Consider the following 23,133-nt stretch of genomic DNA (forward strand, 5'->3'; position numbering starts at 1 on the left):
CCGGCCCGACGTGTCTAAGTGCACCACTATTTCGGAGGCTTCCAAGCATGCCGAGGAGTGTCGTCGGCTCGCTCGGTCGTTAACATCCGGCGAGCAGGGGCGTCAAGAATTCCGTTTCGACACCAGCCACACTGCTGACAGTTTTCTACCCGGCTCTCTCGTCTGGCTTCGCGTGCCGTCTACCACACCCGGCCTTTCCTCCAAACTTCTCCCCAAGTACCACGCACCTTACCGCATTGTAGAGCGCACTTCCCCGGTCAACTACATTCTCGACCCCATGACACCCGCCACAGATCAACACCGATGTAGCCGCGAGACTGTTCATGTGTCACGCTTGAACCCGTACTATGATCCGTGTGTACTATGATCCGTATGATCCGGGCTGAAGGCGAAGCCTTCAGCCCGGGGGTGATTGTAAAGAGGAAGATGAGCAGCGGCGGCAGCCGCACCGCTACCGCGCGGCGCGAGATCACTGGCTTGATGACCGAAGCTCGGCCGGCATTTTGGCTTGCAGTCATTAAGCTATTTCTCCGGAAATCCTGCTACACAATCTTTTTTTCTTGAGTTCAGGTAGTATAATGTTTATTTCCTGCCTCACCCTCCTCACCTTGTGCGTCTTCAAAGCTCCTAGCAGGTTACTTCATATGGGTCTTTCACTTACCAGAATTTTTTGTCTCCAAACTTTAGTGTGAAAGCTTTATTTCACTAGCAAAGCTGGAAAACCCAGTGCACAATGGAGGCCTCAACCTTTGACGGGCAAGCGGGGGAGGCCCTGCGAACCTGCTGTGTCATGGCGCGAAACAGGCGCGTCACCACCTCCCCCATGGCTCACTCAACGTGGCTACAAGAGGGGAGGGGGGGGGGGTGAGTGGGGCAGCCTCGTAGACCGGTCGCGGAGCTCCCCTGGTTGCCTGTTCGCACATGTTCCCATTATCGGTCTGTTGCTCCAGGTAATGGACTCTTCTCCTGCCGTTGCCGGCGCGCTCCACCGTTCCCGAGCCCGACATGCGAGAGCCATCGGCGCCAGAATAAAGGGAGCAACCGCACGGAAGCGATGTACGCGCCCTCCTCGTGCCGTGTGTTTTCATGCGGTTGTCTTGAGGCGGTGTTCCCTCAAGTTGTTTCGCACGTCGTACTCGGTGTAGCTACGTTAAAATACTCCATCTTTTTCTTCCTCGGTGTGTATTGAGAAGGTATCTAGATAACAAATTCCTCATGATGGATATTGATAAGATTCCTCATTCCCGGCCTTCCGCCACCTTCATTTTGTAAAATTATCTGATCCTCTCTCATACCCATCCTCACTTCGTAAAGTAAAATTCCCTACATCATATATACTGCGCTACATAAAATACACTAAAAATACTAAAAGCAAAGGGCAAATCATATACCAGCTTAGCAAAACGTTCAGTTGGGCGAGTTGGTAGATATTCATGATGTAAACAGCGCGAACTACAAGGGACAAGAAAAAAAGGGACACAGGACGAGCGCTGACTCGCAACTAAAAGGTTTATTCACTGAAACCTTCTTATATGAAGAAACAATCAAAGGGAAGAAACAACACAAAAATTAAAAACCATGAAACGCAACATTCGTCAGGTGCTCCCGAGAAAATCCATCTCCCTATCGCAAAGGAAAACAGATGGTTTGCTGACGCAATTCAGTTGATCCCCTGCGATGTGAAAAGCCTCGACAACTTCTCGTGTCGTCTGATCAGTGTGGGTGTATAGTACACGTGTTTGATTAAATAATGCGGTGCATTTTTTCTTTTTCTTTTTCATGACTTTACATTCTAGACAATGTTTGACCAAATGTGAAAGGTCATCACCAACGCGGACGAGTCAGCGCTCGTCCTGTGTCCCTTCTTTTCTTGTCCCTTGTAGTTCGCGCTGTTTACATCATGCATATACCAGCTGTATTGATATTGGTGATTGTAGTGGTGCATCAAAGTATCGACGATACGGTATGGAATATCTGTACTGGAAATCAATTTTGGTTCGGTATCTGGTGCAGGTATCGAAAATACAACTTTGAGGGTATCACGCATGGGTATCGAAGATACTTTTTCCAAGTATCTTGCTCATCCTGCCTTGGCACTGCGCATGAACATTAAGAGAGCACTGAAAGAGCAACTTTGACATCCCACCAGCTGGGGAACTGGCGCATCTCTTAACCACTGCACCTTTGCTCCAGTGGTGGTATGAGGACTACTCGCCGTCTATGAATCCTGTTGAGGGGCTCGTGACGTCTTTAACACCAAGTGACCACCAGTGCAGCACTGAGCGATCTCCGCAAGATTTCAAAATCAGTGAAACCTCAAAATTTGGAAGTCGGCCTAACTCCAAAAGTTCTAAAGGATCCCTAAATTTTTGGAAGTAGGACCAGTCCCCAAAATTCCAAAGGACAATTAAAACTTTGCAAGTAAGGCCACCCCCGAAATGCAAGAAGGCGGATTAGTGGGAAAGACTGGGGAATGCAGGTCTATTAGCGGGTGGGATCAGTATAATCCGATAAGATAATTTGCTTCTGTTTGTGGTGTATGATTACCTGCATCACAGACTTTTTGGTGGCACACATTCGCTCTGTTCAATGTTACATTTCGCTCATAGGAAGCTTCTCTTCATAGAGATTGTATAAATTTAATAATCTTCTTAATTTCTTTTCGTTTCCTGTACTGCTCATTTCGCTAGTTTATACTTATGTTAATTACCCTGTATGGTTTTGTTGCCTGCCAAGCACTGCCGCTCAAGCCATCGATTTCATCGACGGGCGTAAATATAGATACTGTTTTTTTTTTCTCTAGCAATAATTTATTATTAATGTTACTCTTAGCAGTATTATTATTAGAAGGTACTCGATCATTCTAGGCGATGGCTCATGCATACCATATAAAGGGAGTGGAGGCGGTACTAACCGGAGTTTCGACGGAAAAATTGTCGTGTCAAAGACACCCGTTGTAGATAGCACAGCAGACAACCTGAATGATGTCGCATTTTCTCCTAACCCGAACACGGCAACCGCATTTCGATGGAAGCAAATCTCAAAAGGTTCCCGTGCTCTGTGAAGTGTCAGTCTGCATTAAAGGTCCCCAGTTGGTCGAAATTATTGTAGAGCCCTCTTCTACGCATGACGTAATGCAGCGCAACCGCACGAGGCCAAGAGGCTTGGTGCCGTTGCACTGCTTCACTTGATATATCTCTAAGCAACTCGCACACCAGTTCATGCCGTATCTCCACTATAGCACTGCCCTTTTTTTCTTCTTTTCCTTCCACTTTCTCCCCTTGGCTTTCGGCGCCGTCGAGGTGACAACAAAGAAGTGGGAAAGTTACTGCGAAATTTCCTGTCCTCAGAAATCACTAATTCAAGAACGTGGTTAAGAAGGCCCGCAAGTTTTTGCTCATATGTGCCGATGTCATTGAGTCCACTATGTGGAAACTATTGTTCACTGCATCCACTTCCGGCTTTGTTGAGCCTCGTGAATGATGCTTAGCACTCCAAATACTCAGTGGCCAAGATTGGAAGCAAGAAATAATATTCGAACTATAGTCATATAGTGTAGCAGATCAGTGGTAAAAACCGCGGTTCTCTTGTACTTCCGGCAGCATCTGAAATGAACTGTGCCTGGAGAAACGGCGCAATGAAAATCTCACGGCGCCCTGAGTAGCGAATCAGATGATAGTACCACAAACATTTTATTAAGGAAATCCTCCCGGCTGCCGCTAGAATAGAAACTGCGGTAATTGATTGGGCCGGTCTACCGTGTGCACTTCGGAGGGCCGGAACGACGACACCCCACGTGCGAAAGAAGGAAAGTTCGGACTGCTTATCGGCGACAGGTGGAACGCCTTATTAGCCGCTGACCGAAGGCGTGGGAGTACACGGCTGATTGAACAACAAAAAGAAACTTAGTTCTGAATGTAGCAGGAATAAAGCACTACCACGCACAGAGCTTAAAGACTAACAACGTGATTTCCAAGAGGCAATCTAATGTAGAGTAAACGAGTGGGGAATTACGAAGCCACATAGACGAAAGAAAATATGTGGTGTCGTTAAAATAAGGAAACGATAATGCCGGTGCAATGGTTGAAAACAGATTCATAAACATACACAATGCTGCGAAATTGAACGAAGCAATACAAAATTACAAATGGATACAGGGATAGAGATACGCGGGCAAAAAAATGGCCTGGCTTAGCTTATGGTTAAGCCTAGGATGCGAAGCATACGGCATCGGTTGTCGAACGCTGTCGTCTAGATGCATACTGTGCACGTCGCTTGGCAAGCCGTACTTCTCGTTCTTCTCCCGTTCCCGTGGCTCTTTGTAACTTACGCTTTGCGGTCTGGCGAGCCGCCCTCTCCCTGGCCGACATCTCGCTGCTCAACTGACTCAACGAGTGCGTCGCTTTGTATACAATTGCGTGACGTCAGTATCTCCTAGCGGTAGGAGCGGGACTTATGCCGCCGGCGGAGGCTGCGCGTCCGCAAGCGAGCGCACGAGGCCCCAGCTTTCACAGCTGTTGTGACGTCATATCACGTGGTAGGCGATGAAGGTCAAGTGGTTGCTACGCGGCCGTGCGTGGCGCAGCAAGGAAGAGCTCGGTTGTGCGAGTAATATGCTTCGCATAAAAGGAATTTGAGAGAGCAGGGGCAAGCGGTGGCCTATCTTCACAGTGGCAAAGTCTGATGGCAAGGAAAGCAGCAGGGTTGCAGATGCTCGCTGCGGGGCCCATGTGGGGTCGCGCATGCCACTGAGCTTGGGGGCTTGGGCCGCGCGCCTTCCAGGCCGCGGTCACCGCAGCCGACATATTAGACCCGGACCCCAGGCTCGCGTGTCGACCACATGCATGGCGCCCATCATACGCGTCGCACCCACCGACTTCCTCCAAACAATTTGCCCGTCTGGCGTTTTCCTCGTCACCGAGTCATCGTAGCAAAGGAAGCCGATCAAACAAAAAGAACGGCGCGCAAACCCCACAGCTATATCTCGAAAAGAAGGCGAAGATGTCACAGGAGTCACTGCAACACAGTGAGAGACACGCGTACGGACGAGCGGAAACTTACAACTGGGCGTTGATTTCGTCGAGCGAGGGGTGGAAACGGGCAGGGCGACAAAGGACATAACGGCGTAGGGGACAATAACTAACAACAGCAACAAAGGAAAAATTGCTGAGGCTCAGCTTGGCTAAGCCTGGGGAATGCGAAGCATATTAGTGGCTAGGCTTGGTAATACATGGCTTTCCTTGGTTGAATACTTGGTCATTTTAATACAACCACTAGAAGCCTTCGTCGTGGGGGAAGACAACGGCATGGCTACAGCGGAACGCCGACTAACCCCGAGACGCGCGTTAGGTGAGCGCCTGGATTGCCACGGAAGCCTGCGTTCAAAGGGCAAGGCATCGCGCCGAACGGGTGGTGGCGTTCCTCCCTTCCTTTACGGTGCGGTTCGGGTGTCCACCGAGATGGCAGAGAATTACTGCGCCATTTCCTTTCCTCAAGAAACCTTGGGTTCAAATGGCAAGGCATCGCGCTGAACGGGTGGTGGCGTTCCTCCCTTCCTGTACGGTGCGGTTCGGGTGTCCTCCGGATGACATTAGGCCCGTAAACATTTCATGCTTACTGTACTCTCGGTTACGGGAGAGGCAGAGATTTTTGTCCTGATCGTTTGGAAGTCAATAAACTTCTCTTTATAGTACGAGACACAAGGACATTCAAGTGGTTGTATTAGAAACAACGCTCTTCCAGCCGGTGCTCTCGTTCTTCGGAGGATTCCATGGCGCGCCTTTGTCGTCTATAGGCATTCCGACGCTCCAAACGAGTCGACATACTACTACACTCACTACCGTCCACACTGATTGAAGCACAGTTTAACTCTTGCACCAGAGTCGATACACCACTGTTTGCACTGGTTGAAACAGTTCGACGGCGCGAGGTGGAGGCCGGCTCTCTCATCCGATGTCACGTGGTGTGACGTCAAGGTGCCACGTGGTGTGACGTCACGGTGTCACGTGGTGTGACGTCACGGTGTCACGGGGGGGGTCCCACGGCGACGGTGTGAGTGGTAGCTCTAGCAATATGCTTCGCATAAAAAAGATATCGCGGACGAAACCTTACACGAGTAGCACTTCTCTTCCAGGTGTGGCCTAGTCGTTCCATGGACTCACTCGCTGCTTAATGAAGCGTGAGCATGGTAGGCGGGAAAAGTAGGGTGCTTCAAGGCTTGGAAGACCAGCGCCGACTGCGCACGTACACAAGGAGTGCGGACAGCTTCCTTCAATAACATTCGGCTACCACTGAAACGATATTTTGGGCAAGTGGTTTACATCCCTGGGACAAAACAGCAGCGCGAAAACCACGAATAAAAAAAGGGAGAAATATGCGCAGACAAGGTTAAAGGCTGCTTTTGTTTGCCCATGTCTGTTTCTTTCTTTTGTATTCGTGATTTTCACCCTCCAATCATATCCTAAGAATTCGGCTATCCCTTTAGAAGGTTAGCTCTTATCAGCTTCTTCTGAAGTTCCGCGCCGTCATCTTCGTCAACGTCAGCAGCACCACCTGCCTCGGCTCAGGTGGCAGGTGGCAAACAAGGAGGGAGCAAAATACCGATTTCGAGTTTTAAGGAGTAGGAAGGAGAGGGTATATGGGAGATAGGGTTGTACGTGGATGAGCACGCACGTCCGCCGCCCGGCGTTCAGCTTTCTTAGGGTTTTCCACCTGAATGACGCTCCCCAAACCGCACAGAGTATAGTTGCAGGCATGGGCAAGTTCGGATTCAGCTCCGACTGTCAGGCTTTACGTGAAAAAAGAACAGCAGAAAATACCTGTGAAAATTTGTTGCTGTCAGACCGCATACTCGTAGCCGTGATGTAATTTTCCAACCACCTTAAGTTGTATTGCTTCCTATCTTCGTCAATTTTTTTTGTAGCACGTCGCTTGCCACCTTCTGCCTCACGACGGCGTGTAAACTCTGCGGTCTTTGTAGCCCGGGAGGACTTCAAAGATACTTCCAAGGATACTTTGCGCCTTTGTTATCAAGCTTTTTCGAGTGATATATCGGCATCAGTATATTAAGCCTAACTTCTATGACTCATCTCTTGCAGCTGGATTCTTGTCGAGAAGCATAGTATCACCTACATACCGGCGTTTCGCCTCGTCAACAACTGTTACGGCTTTTTCTCTGCTTCTCATAGTTTCATGGGGTTTTCGATCGCCTTCACCCGTTTCGTGTTTAGTTAGTACGCAGATCGCAGTGTATGGGCTCACAGATTCCGCAGCCCACCCTAAGGCTTTAGCCCTTGTTTATTTGTCGTTCCCGCGTGTTCTGGATTACGCTGCGCCCCTGACCGGAAACTTAGAAAAGGCCGGATAAGGCCCGAACATTTACACACACCGTCCCCTCAACCCGTGCACCTTTGCTTCGCTTGCCCTCTCCTCACCACCTCTTCGCTCCCTCAGCTTCGGCCTCAGAAATTTTTCTTCGCCAGTCCTCTCTCACCCTCACATTACTGAGCCAAAGCCCTCCTGAGGGTGTCCATGTCTGGTTGCATAAAAGATGGGAAGGGGGCGACAGTTAGGAAAAAAAAGTTGAAAACACAAACACTAAAAAGCCACTAGAACTTGTATATAGGGACATATACAGATTAAGACACACACACGCCCGCACAGAATTTCGCACTACAGGGACATGTCCACTGTCTGAACTCTATTTTCAGAATACGTACGCGCGAACGCGGACGCGCAAGGGGTTCAAGCGCATGCGCACATTTCCGCTCCACGATTGTGTAAAGGCCACAGCCCATTTGGAGGACCACGGCTTGATTGAAAGGCGGTTGTGGACGAGCTCCAGCATTTCCCAGAAAACAAGCCCCACTGATTAATCCAGAAAAGCAAGAAAAAACGAATGTCTGTCGGAATTTGATGGCTGGCCACGCTTTGCATTTTAGAACATAGGAAGGAGATGCCTTTGTGGGAAAAGAGTGGCATGGTGCTTCGCGATCTTTTGTTAGCCTTGCCGTATTGCTCACGCATTGCGATGGACACAACAGGCGCGTTTCCACCCCGTGCGTAGAACTCTGGACCGCTTATATCCATTCCTGAGAAGAAAATGGACCCAGTGCGCAATTTACAAACCTTCTAACCACGTTTATCTAGCACAAATGAAAGGAATTAGATTTTGTTGTAAGTTATGGCGAATGTAAGTTTATACGAATTCCACTAACACGCTAGAAGAGCCTGCGATAAAGGACTTAAAATTAATTTAAAGGGCAACAAGGGCCTCGTTGGGTGGATCGCTTTTCTCCGTTTCTTTCTCTGTTCCTTATTTTCTGCGAAACTCCTGGCTACTGCGTCTTCAGCCATATTCATAGGGTGCATTTCGTTCACGAAAGGACTTCATGTCGGTGGCTGAAGTAGATGCTGTCTATCTTTTTGGTGCACGTGAGATGAAAGGAATGAACGGTTTCCCTACGCTAACTTACCTTCGGTAAGCGATGTCTTGGCGAGGACGATGGTCGCTCCTGCCAGAATGCAGCCGAACATGGCGATAAGATTTTCCACGTTGTTCTTCAAGTGCACGCACACCCGGTCACCGGCAACCACGCCATGTTGCCGGAACCCTAAGGCGTACCTCTTCATGTGGGCCAGCACCTCCGCGCGAGTGAGGTTTACGAAGTCATCCACCTAGGACCAGCACCAGAATCCTTTAAATGCGCGCCAAATTCCACTTCGAATGGGTGGTTTAGTTTTGTGCGGTTTGCGTCCGAAAGTGACTCAGGCTATGGGGACGCCATAGTGGACGGCTCGTGATAATGTCGCCCACCTGGGGCTCTCTCGCTTGCATAGACATCGCCCAGAACACCGGCCTAGAGCATTTCACTTCTATCGAAATACAACTGTAGCAGCTGAGATAGAGCCCGCGTCTTTCGGGTCAGCAGCCGAGCATAACTATACTTATCAAACGCAACGGCTCTTCGTGGTTACGCCCGACGTCCACTGTAAGCGCGGTCGCAAAATCGCGGAGGAGGAGGAACGGTGAGCAAAACATTCGCAATCGCTTGATCTCCTATGGTGTCGTACCTTGTTGCTAAAAGCACTAACATAAGCTGCTTCAAACGACGCTGATGTCTGGTTCATAGCTATCGAACAAGCTTGCTAAGCGTTCAGATTCAAATTCAGAACACGAACTTTGTGTAACTGAACATCTGCTAGTGCCTACCAATACAGTCGTAGTGTTGTCGCAGCATATCGAAAGAATAAGTAATTAAGGTCGAATTACGGTTGTGAAGAAATATGGCACTCCTTTTCTTGGTGTTCCTCATAGCTTCAAGAAAAACAAACGGGTATTGAAGAATTTTTCTTTCGTTACCGGTACCAAGACACACTGCCGATCTGATCATGAAATGAACGTTTCGGAATTGCAAAAACAGAAACAAAACTGTCCGATGAACGAAAACCGCGTCGCGTAACATACGACCGAATTCATAGAGGTCATAAGTGGAAACAGGAGCCGGAACAGCACTGTACATGTTATCTGTCATGTATTGCGCTCGACGTCATTAAACTCTGAAATAAAAACTGAAAAACTCCCAAAACTAGGTAAATTATCGAAAATGCTAGGACAGATCGGGTTCATTCTTCTGTGCCCGACTAGGAAAAATAGAAATTGTCCAGAATTGAGGGGCCTCGTTTTTGTCGCAGATCTAAAGCTGGGATAATTAAGGTAGAAAACGACCTCATTGCGATCACTACGAAAGTGGCAGACATATAATTCGCGTTTCAGTTTATTTGGCCCAGTATAACGGCAATATGGCTGCAGATAAAGAAATGTTTACTTGGACCTACAGTACCTCATACACCGTGAAGATGCCCTCTTCGTAACCTCGTTTGCCGACTTAAAGTACCCAGCTTTTGTTATTTCTTACGATGAAATATTGTCACCGACAAATGGTTGAAGAAACAGACCAGGTTCTAAGTAGACGAGGTCGGCGTGCCAGCCAGCAGGCAGCTCGAGCGAGGAAGAAGACGTTCTTCGAGCACCTGGAGTGCCCAAAGCTCGGCCAATCCTAGCTTAAACAGCTCGGCCGCGGTACGGCGCCACTGAATGGTTTGTACGGTGGCATTGTTCCCCCTCTCTCAAGGGCACCGACTCGGTGCCGCAGCAGTGGGCAGCACGAAGAGAAGGGACGCCGGATGTGTCCGGCGGTAACTGTAGACACGCCTGAAGCGCTAGCGGGCGTGGTACGGCTTCATCCGGGCGACATGGATGACTTGGGAGGTCGGCCGTCTGGAGGAGCGAACGGTTCCTTGGGGAACAACTTCGTAGTTCACCTCACTGACTTTGCGCAGTACCTCGTAGGGGCCGAAATATCTGCGCAGAAGCTTTTCGGAGCGTCCACGCATGCGGATTGGGCTCCAAACCCTGACTTGTTCGCCGGGTTGGTAACTAACAGCTCTGTGGCGGAGGTTATAGCGGCGAGCGTCGTGGGTTTGCTGGCGCCGGATGCGCTGTCGAGCGAGTTGGCGGGCGGCTTCGGCGTGACGAACGAAGTGGTCAGCACCCACAACAGTTGAGGGAGTACTGCTCGGAAGCAACATTACGTCCAGCATGGTGGTGGCTTCGCGACCATGCACTAAACGAAATGGAGTGAAGCGCGTCGTTTCTTGCAGAGCAGTATTATAGGCGAATGTTACGTAAGGAAGTATGGCGTCCCAGTTCCGGTGGTCTGCGTCAATATACATGGAGATCATGTCGGCGATCGTCTTGTTGAGCCGTTCGGTGAGTCCGTTCGTTTGAGAGTGGTAAGCGGTTGTTTTGCGGGGACAGGTGCCGCTAAGGCCCATAACCTCCAGCGTAAGGGCCGAGGTGAACGCAGTTCCTCTGTCAGTTACAACGATGGTCGGTGCACCGTGACGAAGCACAATGTTCTGAACGAAAAAGTTCGCAATTTCGTCAGCGGTGCCACGAGGGAGAGCTTTAGTTTCACAGTACCGGGTGAGGTAGTCGGTGGCGACCACAACGTAGCGGTTACCCAGCGAGGACTGTGGAAATGGGCCGAGTAAGTCCATGCCAACTTGGTGGAAGGGGGCTTGTGGCGGATCAATAGGCTGCAGTAGTCCGGCTGGCTTAGTCGATGGCGTCTTGCGACGTTGGCACTCGCGTCAAGTTCTGACGTAACGCTGTACAACTGCAGCAACCCTGGGCCAGTAGTACTTCTGGCGTATACGCGCCAACGTGCGCGAAAAACCCAGGTGACCAGAAGATGGGTCATCATGGCACGCCTGCAGGACTTCGTCGCGCAAGGCCGCGGGTACGACGAGCAGATAGACAGCTTTCGTCGGGTGGTAGTTTTTCTTATACAGAACGCCATCGCGCAAACAGAACGACGACAGTCCACGTGAGAAGATTCGCGGTGGGGACTCAGCGCTTCCTTCAAGATACTCAATGAGAGGCCGTAGTTCAATGTCGTCTCTTTGGTGTTGAGCGAGGACGGACGTGGAGATGGCGCCGAGAAAAACAAAATCGGTGTCGGGATCAGCTCCGTTGTCCTCAACAGGAGCACGAGACAGAGAGTCGGCATCACTGTGCTCCCTGCCGGTCTTATAGACGATGGTGACGTCGAATTCTTGAAGGCGAAGGCTCCAGCGTGCAAGCCGCCCCGAGGGATCTTTGAGGTTCGCCAGCCAGCACAGCGAATGGTGATCACTGACGACTCTAAAAGGGCGGCCGTATAAGTACGGGCGAAATTTGGTCACTGCCCACACAATTGCCAGGCATTCCTTTTCAGTGGTGGAATAGTTCGCCTCCGAGCGTGACAAGGTGCGGCTTGCGTATGCGATTACGCGTTCGAGACCATCCTGCCACTGCACAAGGACCGCACCGAGGCCGATGTTGCTGGCGTCTGTGTGCAGTTCAGTGTCGGCTGACTCGTCGAAGTGGCCAAGGATGGGCGTACTTTGCAGACGAGTGCGGAGGTCTTCGAAGGCCTGTTGTTGCTCCTGGCCCCAGAAGAACGGTTCGGCATCTTTCGTGAGGCGGATGAGGGCTCAGCAATCTGGGAGAAGTTCCGCACAAAACGCCAATAATAGGCGCAGAGGCCCAGAAAGCGGCGCACACTTCGCTTATCGGTTGGCATGGGAAAAGCAGCAACGGCGGCAGTCTTATCGGGATCAGGGCTTACTCCCTTAGCGCTCACGGTGTGGCCCAGAAACTTCAACTCCTGGAAAGCGAAGTGACACTTTTCGGGCTTGAGGGAAAGACCGGCCGAACGAATTGCGGCGAACACGGCGCGCAGGCGCCTCAGGTGCTCTTCGAACGTAGCGGAGAAGATGACAACGTCATCCAGGTAGACGAGGCAGGACTGCCATTTTAGGTCGGCAAGCACGGTGTCCATCATCCGCTGGAAGGCGGCAGGATCCGAGCACAGTCCGAAAGGGAGCACCCGGAATTCGTACAGACCATCCGGTGTAATAAAGGCGGTCTTTTCCCGATCGCGGTCACCTACCTCGATCTGCCAATAGCCACTACGTAAATCTAGTGACGAAAAATACGTGGCGTGGCGTAGCCGGTCCAGGGAGTCATCAATCCGCGGCAGAGGATAAACGTCCTTTTTGGTGACTTTGTTTAGACGCCTGTAATCAACACAGAACCGTAGGGTTCCATCCTTCTTCGCCACAAGAACAACAGGCGATGCCCACGGGCTCGTCGACGGCTGTATCACGTCGTCCTGGAGCATTTCTTGAACTTGTCGGCGAATAGCGCCACGTTCCTTTGTAGAGACCCGATAAGGCGGCTGGTATAACGGTCGCTGGTTTGCGTCAACAATAATGCGATGCTTTGTGAGTGGAGTCTGCCTATCTTTAGAGGTCGATGCAAAACAGTCGCGGAAAGATTCGATAATGCTCTCCAGGCAGCGTTTCTGATGAGACGGGATGTTCGGGTTGACGTCGGTCTTTATGGGAGTGGTCGGTGCCTCCACTGATGCCGGGATTTCGGACAACGCGTGCTGTCCCGGGAATTCACGAAGTTCTTCGAAATACGCAATAGCTGTTTTGCCGGGCAAACACTGAGGTTCAGAACCAAAATTGGTCACCAGAAGTTCGGTTCGCCCACTGTTCAATTCAATAATTCCGCGAGCTACACAGACTTGCCGACCAAGGAGCAGCGAGATGTTGGTTTCAGCGATGCCACGAGTGCTGGGCCTGTTATCGCACTCTACGGTGACAAACATGCTGGCTCTTGACGAGATTAGTACCTGGTCGTCACAGACGCATAGCTTAGCCCTGCGTGGCTCGGTATCGTCGTCGACAGGGCCTTGAGTGGAAAATAACACGATTAGCTCCTGCAGACTGATAACGGCACCGTACTCCGAAGAAAATCCAAACCGAGTATGAGGTCCTTGGAGCACTCGGGTAACACAGCAAAGCAACCAGGGAAAGTAACTCCGCGGATCTGGATTCGTGAAATGCAGACACCGATCGGAGTTACGACGTGGCCACCAGCTGTTCGGATCTGCGGCCCAGACCAAGGGGTCAGAACCTTCCTCAGGGCCGTGGCTAACCGACTGCTCATTACAGAAAAATCGGCGCCGGTATCCACTAGGGCGGTAACGTCGTGGTTGTCGGCGGATACCGGAATTTCGGCGGAAACTAGTCGGTCGCAGCGCGTCGTTGAGGTCGTCGGGTCAGGTCGTCGTTGGTAGGAGCGTCGCGGCGAATCTTCGGATGGAGGCTCTTGACACGGTTCAGTAGCGGCGGCCCTACCCCTGAGGACGCCGTCTTCAGTTTTCCCGATGTGGGGACGCACCTCTGAACTGGCCAGAGGACGACGGGCGGCCGGGCGAAGAGAACCGCCTTGGGGATGGCGATCGGGACTGACGCCGCTGCGGGGTGGAGGACTGCACGTTATCAGCCAGGTACAGCTCGATATCCCGTGGTCTTTCACCGTAGCGCGGTCGAGGTGCATCAGGTGAAAACCCCCCTTAAACCCATTCTCCGGTAGGGGCAGTGACGGAGGATGTGGCAGGGCTCCCCGCAGTGGTAACAGAGCGGCCGATTGTTTGGCGTTCGCCACACGTGGGCTTTGCTCATGGGGGGCCTGTACTCCTGCGGCACAGATGGTACTGCTGCGCTTGGGTACTGCAGAGATGGCACTGGCATGGGAACGACGGGGGAAAAGGCTTGCCTCGCTGGCCCAGGACTTCGTAGTGCCTCGCTGTACGTCATAACAGAGGGCGGCGCCGGGTGTGGAGCTGGGGGGCGGCTGCACAGCTCGTCGGATTTCGTCACGGACCACGTCGGTTACGGCAGCGACATTGGCCTGCGGAGCTTCAAAACGAAGTTTGGCCAATTCCTCACGCACAACGCTTCTTACGAGCTCCCGAAGCTGCTCGGCGGGCAGCGACGTAGGCGTGTACTGGGTAGCGGCTGCTACAGTAGCTTCACGTCCGTAGTGCGTGCCTCGTTCCTGCAGAGAGCGCTCGATACTCGTTGCCTCCCTTGTGAAGTCAGCCACTGTTCTTGGCGGGTCACGCACCAGTCCGGCAAATAGCTGTTCTTTTACGCCGTGCATTAAGTGGCGCACCTTCTTCGCCTCTGGCATAGCAGGGTCGGCCCGATTGAACAGTCGCGTCATGTCCTCGATGAACATCACGACGCCCTCGTTGGACTGCTGGGACCTCGAGTGCAGGGCGATTTCAGCCTTTTCTTTTCTTTCGCTGGTGGTAAACGTCGCTAGGAGTTCTCGGCGAAAAGCCTCCCAGGTGGTAAAGGAAGCTTCGTGGTTCTCGAACCATGTTGTGGCCGAGTCCTGCAGCGCAGAGTATACATTGCGCAATTTGCGCTCGCCGTCCCATTCATTGAAACCTGCCACTCGGTCAAAGTTGGCCAACCAGTCTTCTACGTCCTCGAACCTGTCCCCGTGGAACGGTGGCGGCGACCGAGGTGCGTGAATGACGAATGGCGGGGCATTCTCGGAACGCTGTGTTGTCTGGCTAGCCACGGTTGATGTCATTGCTCTCACCGCTCTTACCGGCGCTGCCAGTTGGCCGAACTCTGGTTGTAGGCCTCCCAGGCGGCGGCTCGCTTTGTGGACGGGTGTTGTGTCCACGCATGGAGAACAGGTGTCGAGAGAGTCCTCGCAGTCACAGTACATGGGACGCTACCCCGCACCTCCACCAAATATGTCACCGACAAATGGTTGAAGAAACAGACCAGGTTCTAAGTAGACGAGGTGGGCGTGCCAGCCAGCAGGCAGCTTGAGCGAGGAAGAAGACGTTCTTCGAGCACCTGGAGTGCCCAAGGCTTGGCCAATCCTAGCTTAAACTGCTCGGCTGCGGTACGGCGCCACTGAATGGTTTGTACGGTGGCAATATATTCTCGGTCAGGCAGCTACAGTTCGAACGCCTTTTTGCATCACCAGGTAGTGAAATAACGTAGACAGTCAGCAGGTGTCATCCACACCAGGACGAAGATAAATTACCACAACACGCGAAGCACCCTTACTGAGGAACACTTTGTTCTTTCCTGAGCTCGTATGCTGAAAGTTATGTAGATTAATCAAACAGCTTACCTGTTGTTGATTTCTGCAGAGGTAATATTGTTGACTTTTTTGTACAAAGTAAAGCCTTTACATATTTACCGCCAGTCCCTGAAATTCTCGGCATACGCAAAATAAAATATACACACCACCAGCTGAGGCTGTGTATTCTTCTGGCCCGTACCAAAAATTTATCGGGAATCTCGTTCAGCGTAATACTTGGGCAAATGCGTTAAACGGCAGAACTTTTGAAATCCCTTCCTTGGGATGAACGCCAAGAACTAGGCCGTCAATTAAGTGACTATAATCAGTTGCATTTGCAAAGGTTTATAGCCTAAAGGTTCAGCCAAGGCTTAAAATAGAGGACCAATGGTTGTCAGCAAGAGGATAATAGAATTCTCGCAAGCATTGACGCAGTGGCACAAAGCATATAAAACTTTCAATTAGCGTCACAAGATGTCGTACAATCTACCGCGAAACATTGCTGGACAATGATAGAAGCAGCAAAATAAACTAATGGTGTCGTCCACCCCTCCTCTGAGTTTCATAATTACATCAGTAACGCAGGTGGCTAGAATTTCCGGAGCCCTTTACCGCGGCATTCCTCATAGCCTAAGTCTCTTTGGGACGTTCAATCCTCATCAACCAAACCAGTACAGTTGTGTTATTTCCAAGTTCATTCACGACCAAATTTCAGCTTCAAATATCGGTCGTAACAATAACGTTTGTCTCTACCCAACCACTGGCCAGAGCTCTGCTGCGGTGACGAGCGCTTGCTTCGCTCAGGCTCCCGCCTCGCTTCTGAATGCCACAACTCTCATTTCTGCTGGAATGCAGAGCTGCGGAAACAATAAAGAGAAGGAAGCTTTTCTTTTCTCAGTGTAATATCGCGGCTGTCTTCACAAGAATTAAAACACAGTTATTTTCGTTCAAAAAGAGCAGCAGCGATCAATTAATGCCAGCGTCCAATAAAACATGGACAGAATAACTGGAATAAAAACACAAGGAGAGAAAGATATTTGCTGCTGGAGAGGAAACATGGACGGCACTATTAACACTCCCACGTAGCGCCTTCCCCACCTTGGAAGTGAAAATCAAAAGTGCTAGTATTCAGTCTCTCTCAACTAGAATATTTTTTGCTTCGTGTTGCTGCGCAGCTCTAATCTTCGCATCTCATTCGGCTTTGTCAGTGCACTCCATAAATCCAAATATTCATAGTGTCCTCTCTAGCAGCTTTTATCTAACCTTTTGTCGCCGTTGGTTTGGATTGGTTTCTGGGGGTTTAAGTCTTAAAGCGGTGCAGGCTATGAGGGACGCCGTAGTGGAGGGCTCCGGAAATTTCGACCACCTAGGGTTCTTTAACGTGCACTGACATCGCACAGTACTCCTCGGACCTCTAACTTTTCGACTCCATCGAAATGCGTCCGCCGCAGCCGGGCTCAAACCCGTATCTTTCGGGTCAGCTGCCGCGCGCTATAACCATTCAGCCACCACGGCGGCCTTTTCTATCCGTTCCATGAAGTGCGTATGATAGGCGGAAGGAATTCAGCGTTGTGAATGTTATCGGGGGTTTCGCGCACCACACGAACCGTGTGAACGATGCCTGATGTCGTTATATCTCGTACTTATGGGGGTCTAGGCATCACAGTTAAAATCCCAGACTTTGTAGTGTTCCGAGTGGGCCTTTGAAAGCTTTCCAAAGGTTTCCAAAATTTCTGCCAGTCCTCAAGGCAGTGTGTATCTTAGGGGCCCGGTGTCCTGCATTCATCAAACTGACTGCGTTCTAGAGACATTTTAAATATCAGTGCAATTTGCCGCAAATACTGGCATGTACAGAAAGCATTTCTTGTAACGTCTCGTGTATAGAAGGTTACTGTTTATGTAAACAGCAGCTGTCAACACTGACCCACGGTCTGCGAGTGCCTTTGCTGCTGCTAACCAATGGCAGCAGTACTGAAAAAAAAAAGTTTTATGTTTCATAGTAAACAATCATAAATAAGTCAGATGGAAAAAAAAGCCCAGCGCCTATAATTTAATTTTGATATCAGATTTTTCCTTAGCAAAACAAAGAAAGATTTCGCATTATTTTCTTGTTGCGGAGGAATAGTGTGTGCTGGTCATGTATTTGGGCATCGATTCACTCCTGGCTTAGGTTCTATCCGACCGTAGGCGACGAAGCAGATATCAAGTCTTCCCCGAAGTGAAGAAAGAATGAGAATAGGTGGGAGATATTGGGGAAATTTCTTACACAGCGGCCGTCACTTGTAAATGAGCTAACATTATATTTGCGCATTATGACCTACCGCATGCTATCTACAATAGAATTTAAGGTTGACTAGGTAGGCCCTTTCTAAGCACTGAAAAAATTTTGAGGTGAGTCCTGGTAAAAGAGAAAGCGTTCGACAAGACGGGAAATTCTGCGCGCCAAATTTCTTAAAGAAATGCAATTCAATGAACCTGGTGTCCTAGATTAACTCAAGTGTTCAGGTAATAGAGTTGGTCGTCGATCTTGTCTTGGTCAAAGTTAAAGAATTTTTGTGCTTCGCGTATTTGACCGATAAGATTTATTTTAGCACCAGGCTATATGTCGGACAGAAGGTAACGTTGCGCTGTTCCGATGGGACTTGAATACAAGTAATTGATTGCTTGCTGCAAACCTCTACCCCTGCCTACCCACACCGATAGCCTGAAATACGTCTGTAGTATAGTGTGGAAGTACAAAACGAAAGCAATGAACGGGCGACCAGCGAGCAGAAAAGAAGAAATCTCGGGAAAGATGCAATTAGTGCTGCTCCCATCAATCGTTTTGGTGTTTCGAAAGGCACCTGCTGCAAGACAGTCAAGAAGAGGTAACATAAAAACATTAAGCAGTATAAAACGTCTTGCGAACATAAGCGCCACAATCCGTACAGTGGGAGAGAACATTTATTTTTACAACACATTCTGAGAATAGAGGCAGCTCTGTCCGCTCTGACCAACAATTGCATAGAAAAACCTTGCGTTCAGGCGCTACGAATCGAACGAAATCGCATGTTCATTCTACACGGCTGAACGAAAGAGCACCAACATCGAGGCTAAAGAAGAAAAAAGTTGGTTGAAGACAGGAAATTCAATAACATCGCGGAACAAGGCTACGCGCAGAGCCCAGCTGTAGAACTGTAGAGCAAAACAGCCAGGTTCGATCAGAGTACAGTGGAATAGAATACCACTGAAAATTGTCTAGATGTTCACGAAGCCAACTTTATGTGCATTCTTTGCCGGGATATATATTATGGTGATGTTGGACAAGTGCCTCATTTTCCCCCTGCCCTGCCTTAATTCATGAAGAAAATTGCGAAATTGTGTACATTGAAAATTCATTACAATTTATTGCGTTTCAAGTCGGCTGACGTTTCATATTAGGTCAGCGGGAGGCCAGCATAGGTATATTTTTCCGCTCTGTTCCGCTCTGTAATTCCACGTGTTTCGCTAAGTCGTTTAGCTTCAAATTTGAGAAGGGATAATCTGTCCGTTCTTCCGTCAGATAAAGAAGGTGGGTTTGTTGTGTTGAACAGAGATCAGTTTGGAAAGAAGGCCATGGAAGCCGTACTGTCAGTCATGCAAAAGGCGCAAGCGGTATCTGGGAAGAAACTACGGTTGGCAGGCAAAGCTCTGTGTAAGAAACTTAACCTTGAAAGATTAGCGAAAAACATTGAAAAAAGCAATGCTGTTTTTTTTTGCAGTTCCTGTTCACCGCTAAAACACACAAAGTGGAGTGTCCCCTAACGGTGATTGTATCGGAAAATGGCACGTGGCAAAAATCAGTCGCAGTCTTCCTGCAGAGCAAACTAAATCTTTTAACGATTGACGATCCCTTTCAAATTCGGTCCTCTGAAAAAGTTTTGGAGTTCTTGGAGGAGAATCACGACAAAGGTTTTCTGGCCTGCTCTTTTGACGTAAAGGATTTATGCTACTCCGTGCCACAGGAAAAACTCCTCAGATGTGTGGAAGAGTGCATTGATTGTTTTGGGTCAATAGCTTTTCAAAACGCAGCAGGTTTGTCCGTAGAAGGTTTTCTGGAATTGCTTTCATTTTATCTCAGGTCAACTTACATTCAATGGAATGACCAGGTTTTCATTCAAAAGCAAGGGGTTTGTATAGGTTCTTGTATTGCTCCAGTTCTTAGCGATATAGTTTTAGCTCATTGTGACAGAGTCGTTTCTGACCGCCTGAAGGTTTTTAACAATGTGACTGTTTTTAGATACGTCGATGATTTTTTTAATTTTATTACAAGGGTGCAGTGATTTCTCGACCACTGTCAGTAAGCTTTTAGCCCTTTTTGGTGAGTGTTTTAATCCTTTAGTACTGACGCATGAAATTCCAAAAGACGGTATTTTACAGTTTTTAGATTTGAAGCTAATTTTCACTGACAAATCTACGTGTTGGGAGTACCATCCAAGAGCTAACAAACCCCTCTTACCGTTTCATTCATCTCATACAAAACTTGTTAAGAGAGCAATCGCTAAGCAATGCCTAAATAAGGCACTAAAAAAATCGTGTTGCCCTTCACTGAGCCATAATTTCCAAAAGCAAGTGACGCGTCTTCAGTCAGCTGGGTATCCGACAAACCTCATTGTATCTGTATCTGAAGGAATGTTAAAAACCGTAAAGAGAAAAGACAAGAACCAGATCGAAGCAAATGGAAACAGAACGGTAGTCATCCCCTATTTGCACAACACCTCCCATCGCCTAAAGAAGATTGCGAAACGCAGTGACGTCAGAGTAGTGTTCTCGGCGCCTGAGAAATTAGAAAAACTAGTCAAGTTGACTAATCCTTTTCTAAAGCCTAAAGAACCATGCGGTATCAAGCACCGGGATCCTTTTGTACCATGTGTTTCTGGTGTGGTCTATGACATTCCTCTATCGTGTGGCTCTAGGTACATCGGTCAAACTGGCCGATGTCTGAACGAAAGATTACTGGAACACAGGAGGAAGGTAGGCAATTATAGAGACGGTAATCTTTCTGAACATTGTCATGATTGTGCTGTAAAGAATAAGAAACCATGTAAACCTGTCTTCAGCGCATGCAAGATTGTGGCCAAACATAGTTGTCAGGATGTGAGAGAGATAATAGAGGCAGATTTCATTAGAAAAGCCGGTCCATCCTGCGTCAGCGCACCATCTGTCACACTGACTAAAAAGGAAATAATGTTTTTGGGAGCAGCCACGTGATGTCGGCAGGGTTATCAGTTTGACGTCATGCAGCAAGGTGTATAAAATTGTGCTTGTGTATCAATAAACCTTCAGTTGAAAGTAAGCGCTCGTGTTGTCCAAGTCTCTTCTCTGTCCGTGTTTTTTAGCGCTTGTACGTGTCTGTTTTTGTATCCGTGGTTAAAAATAATTGCGGCAATTTGCACATTTGGTTGACCCTTTACCCCATTCAGAAATTAGTTGCCAGTAGTTCAAATGTCTTCAAAAATTTTGCAGAGAACTCAAATTCTGTGGACGCAATTCGCTGAAAGAGAAGGTAGGTTTAGCTGCCCACCGTAGCATAAGTGGCAATAAAAGTCCGGCCATCTTCAGCGCAGATAATTTTCCGGCGATCATAAAGAGCTATTTGTACTACACATTTTGACAGTGGAGCAAAGCGTGGTATCGTTTACTTGGGGCGGACAATAAGCGTGCTCACCAGCGCTGTCTTGTCTGGGTTCGTGAGCAGCTCCTTCCTGACGAGGTCGTAGAAAGAGCAGACGGGAATCTCGATGCTGGGTAAGCCTGAATAGACGACGCCATCTTCGATGCGTGCTTTCATCTTCATCGAGGGCGTAGCGTTGAGCCCCTGCATGCAAGAGGTAACATTGTTCACCCTTACTTCTTGCTGGGCTAGTTGGTGCATGGTTGTTCTTAAAGACGAGTTGCGCACACATAAAAGGCAGACAGAGAAAGAACAGAGCACCGCTTGCATCTTTTGTTTCATTAACAGACGGAGTAAGCAAGCTGGTGGCGGCAAACAATAGCGTGATTGGGGCCCCAATCGTGCCCGACGGGTGGAACCCGCGTTTCAAATGTTTCCGATTTGTCTCTCTCACGTTTCAGTGTCCCCTTGTTCGTTTCAAGACGGCCACCTCGGACCTAGTTCGTATGAAATAAAAAATCAATCAATCAATCAATCAAGGAAACAAGCATTCAATCAATCAATCAATCAATCAATCAATCAATCAGCCGGTCAATTAATAAATAAATGAATGAATCAACCAACCAATCAATCAACCGACCGATCGATCAACAAGTATTACGAAAAGTGTTCTTGGAGGCTGACGATTCATGGTTGTTAAAAAATATTTTATTACGTGAAGAAATGACCCTTTGCAGCATGTATAATGTAATTTCAGATGTATAAAGGAGCTTAATGTAATGCCGCTATCTGTAGTGCAAAATGAAGTAAAATAGCAGGCTGCAAGTTCTTTTTTGTTTTTTACTGTGTTTTTCGGTCATATCTCGCTAAACAAATGTGTTAGGAGAAAAAGAGGGCATAGTCGTTACCAATATGGATAACATTGTTAAAGTAGCCGAAGAGGCCAACACAAATCTATACAGTAGCCCGTATAATTAGGGAATAAATGAGATAGACTGTATCACACAGCCATGAGACATCCCGCCAGTAAGAAAAGAGGAAGTGAAGACAGACTGAGGAGCAATACGTAGGCGAAAAGCTGGAAGTGAGGATCAGTTAATAGCAGATGCGTTGTAGGACGGAGGGGACATTCTGCTGTAAAAACTAGCCTTTCTCTATACATAATGCCTGATGACCTAGAGGGTAACAGAAGCTTAGAATAACGCTAATATAATACCAATACTAAGAGACGAGGCGTGAAGGACTTCAAAAAGTACAGTCCGACCAACCTATTGACCATTGCCTGCAAGGTATTTATTAAGATAATTGCTAATAGTCCGGACCACCATAGACTGCAATCAACCAAATGATCAGGCAGACTTTCGTAAAAGATACTCCACAATAGACCATATTCACAGTATCAATAAGGTGATAAAGAAATGCGCACAATATAACCAACCGCTATATATATACATAGCGTTCTTAAATTACGAGAAAGCATTTGATTCCGTCGACACGTCAGCCGACTAGCCGGCATTGCGGCATCAGGGTGTACAAGAGCCTCATGAAAAATTACGAGGAACTTTAGCGGCTAAAGTGCTGAAAGGCGAAAGCCTGAGTGCTGCATTCTGCTACGTGATTGTTCACTGCACATTTTGTTGGTGCATTAATTAACTGCCAATTAATGACGCTTAAGCTTCGCCTTTACAAGTGGAACGCGACAGCGTGTTGTAGCGCTGCCACGGAGTCCAAGGAACGCCACCACCCGTTCGGCGCGATGCGTTGCCCTTTGAACGCAACGCTTTTTGAGGAAAGGAAATGGGGCTGTAATTCTCTGTCATCTCGGTGGACACCTGAGCCGCACCGTACAGGAAGGGAGGAAGTGTGAGTGAAAGAAGAAAGAGGGGCCGTAATGAAGAAAATGAAAATTGTATTTGAGGAAAGGAAATTACGCATTAACTGTCTGACATATCTGAGTAGACACTAGTCGAAAATTGTATTTGAGGAAAGG

At 48.8% G+C, this 23,133-nt stretch overlaps 1 protein-coding gene across 1 annotated transcript in view; it reads right to left on the reverse strand.

Moving 5' to 3' along the window:
* The window catches only part of LOC149369547 (putative 4-coumarate--CoA ligase 1), a 102,423-nt gene extending 81,082 nt beyond the window's left edge, over window positions 1–21,341 (reverse strand). Inside the window, exons 1-2 of the mRNA XM_089558876.1 lie at window positions 21,198–21,341; window positions 8,475–8,676 (exon numbers count right to left, since the gene is read on the reverse strand). Of these exons, the coding sequence (XP_089415002.1) occupies window positions 8,475–8,676; window positions 21,198–21,326 (331 nt within the window). The 5' untranslated portion in view covers window positions 21,327–21,341. The remainder of the gene's footprint in view (window positions 1–8,474; window positions 8,677–21,197) is intronic.
* Between the last annotated feature and the right edge of the window lie 1,792 nt (window positions 21,342–23,133).

Source organism: Amblyomma mixtum, chromosome 1, assembly GCF_055824585.1.
Source record: "Amblyomma mixtum isolate Tamu chromosome 1, ASM5582458v1, whole genome shotgun sequence".
In the NCBI taxonomy this organism is placed as follows: Eukaryota; Metazoa; Arthropoda; class Arachnida; order Ixodida; family Ixodidae; genus Amblyomma; species Amblyomma mixtum.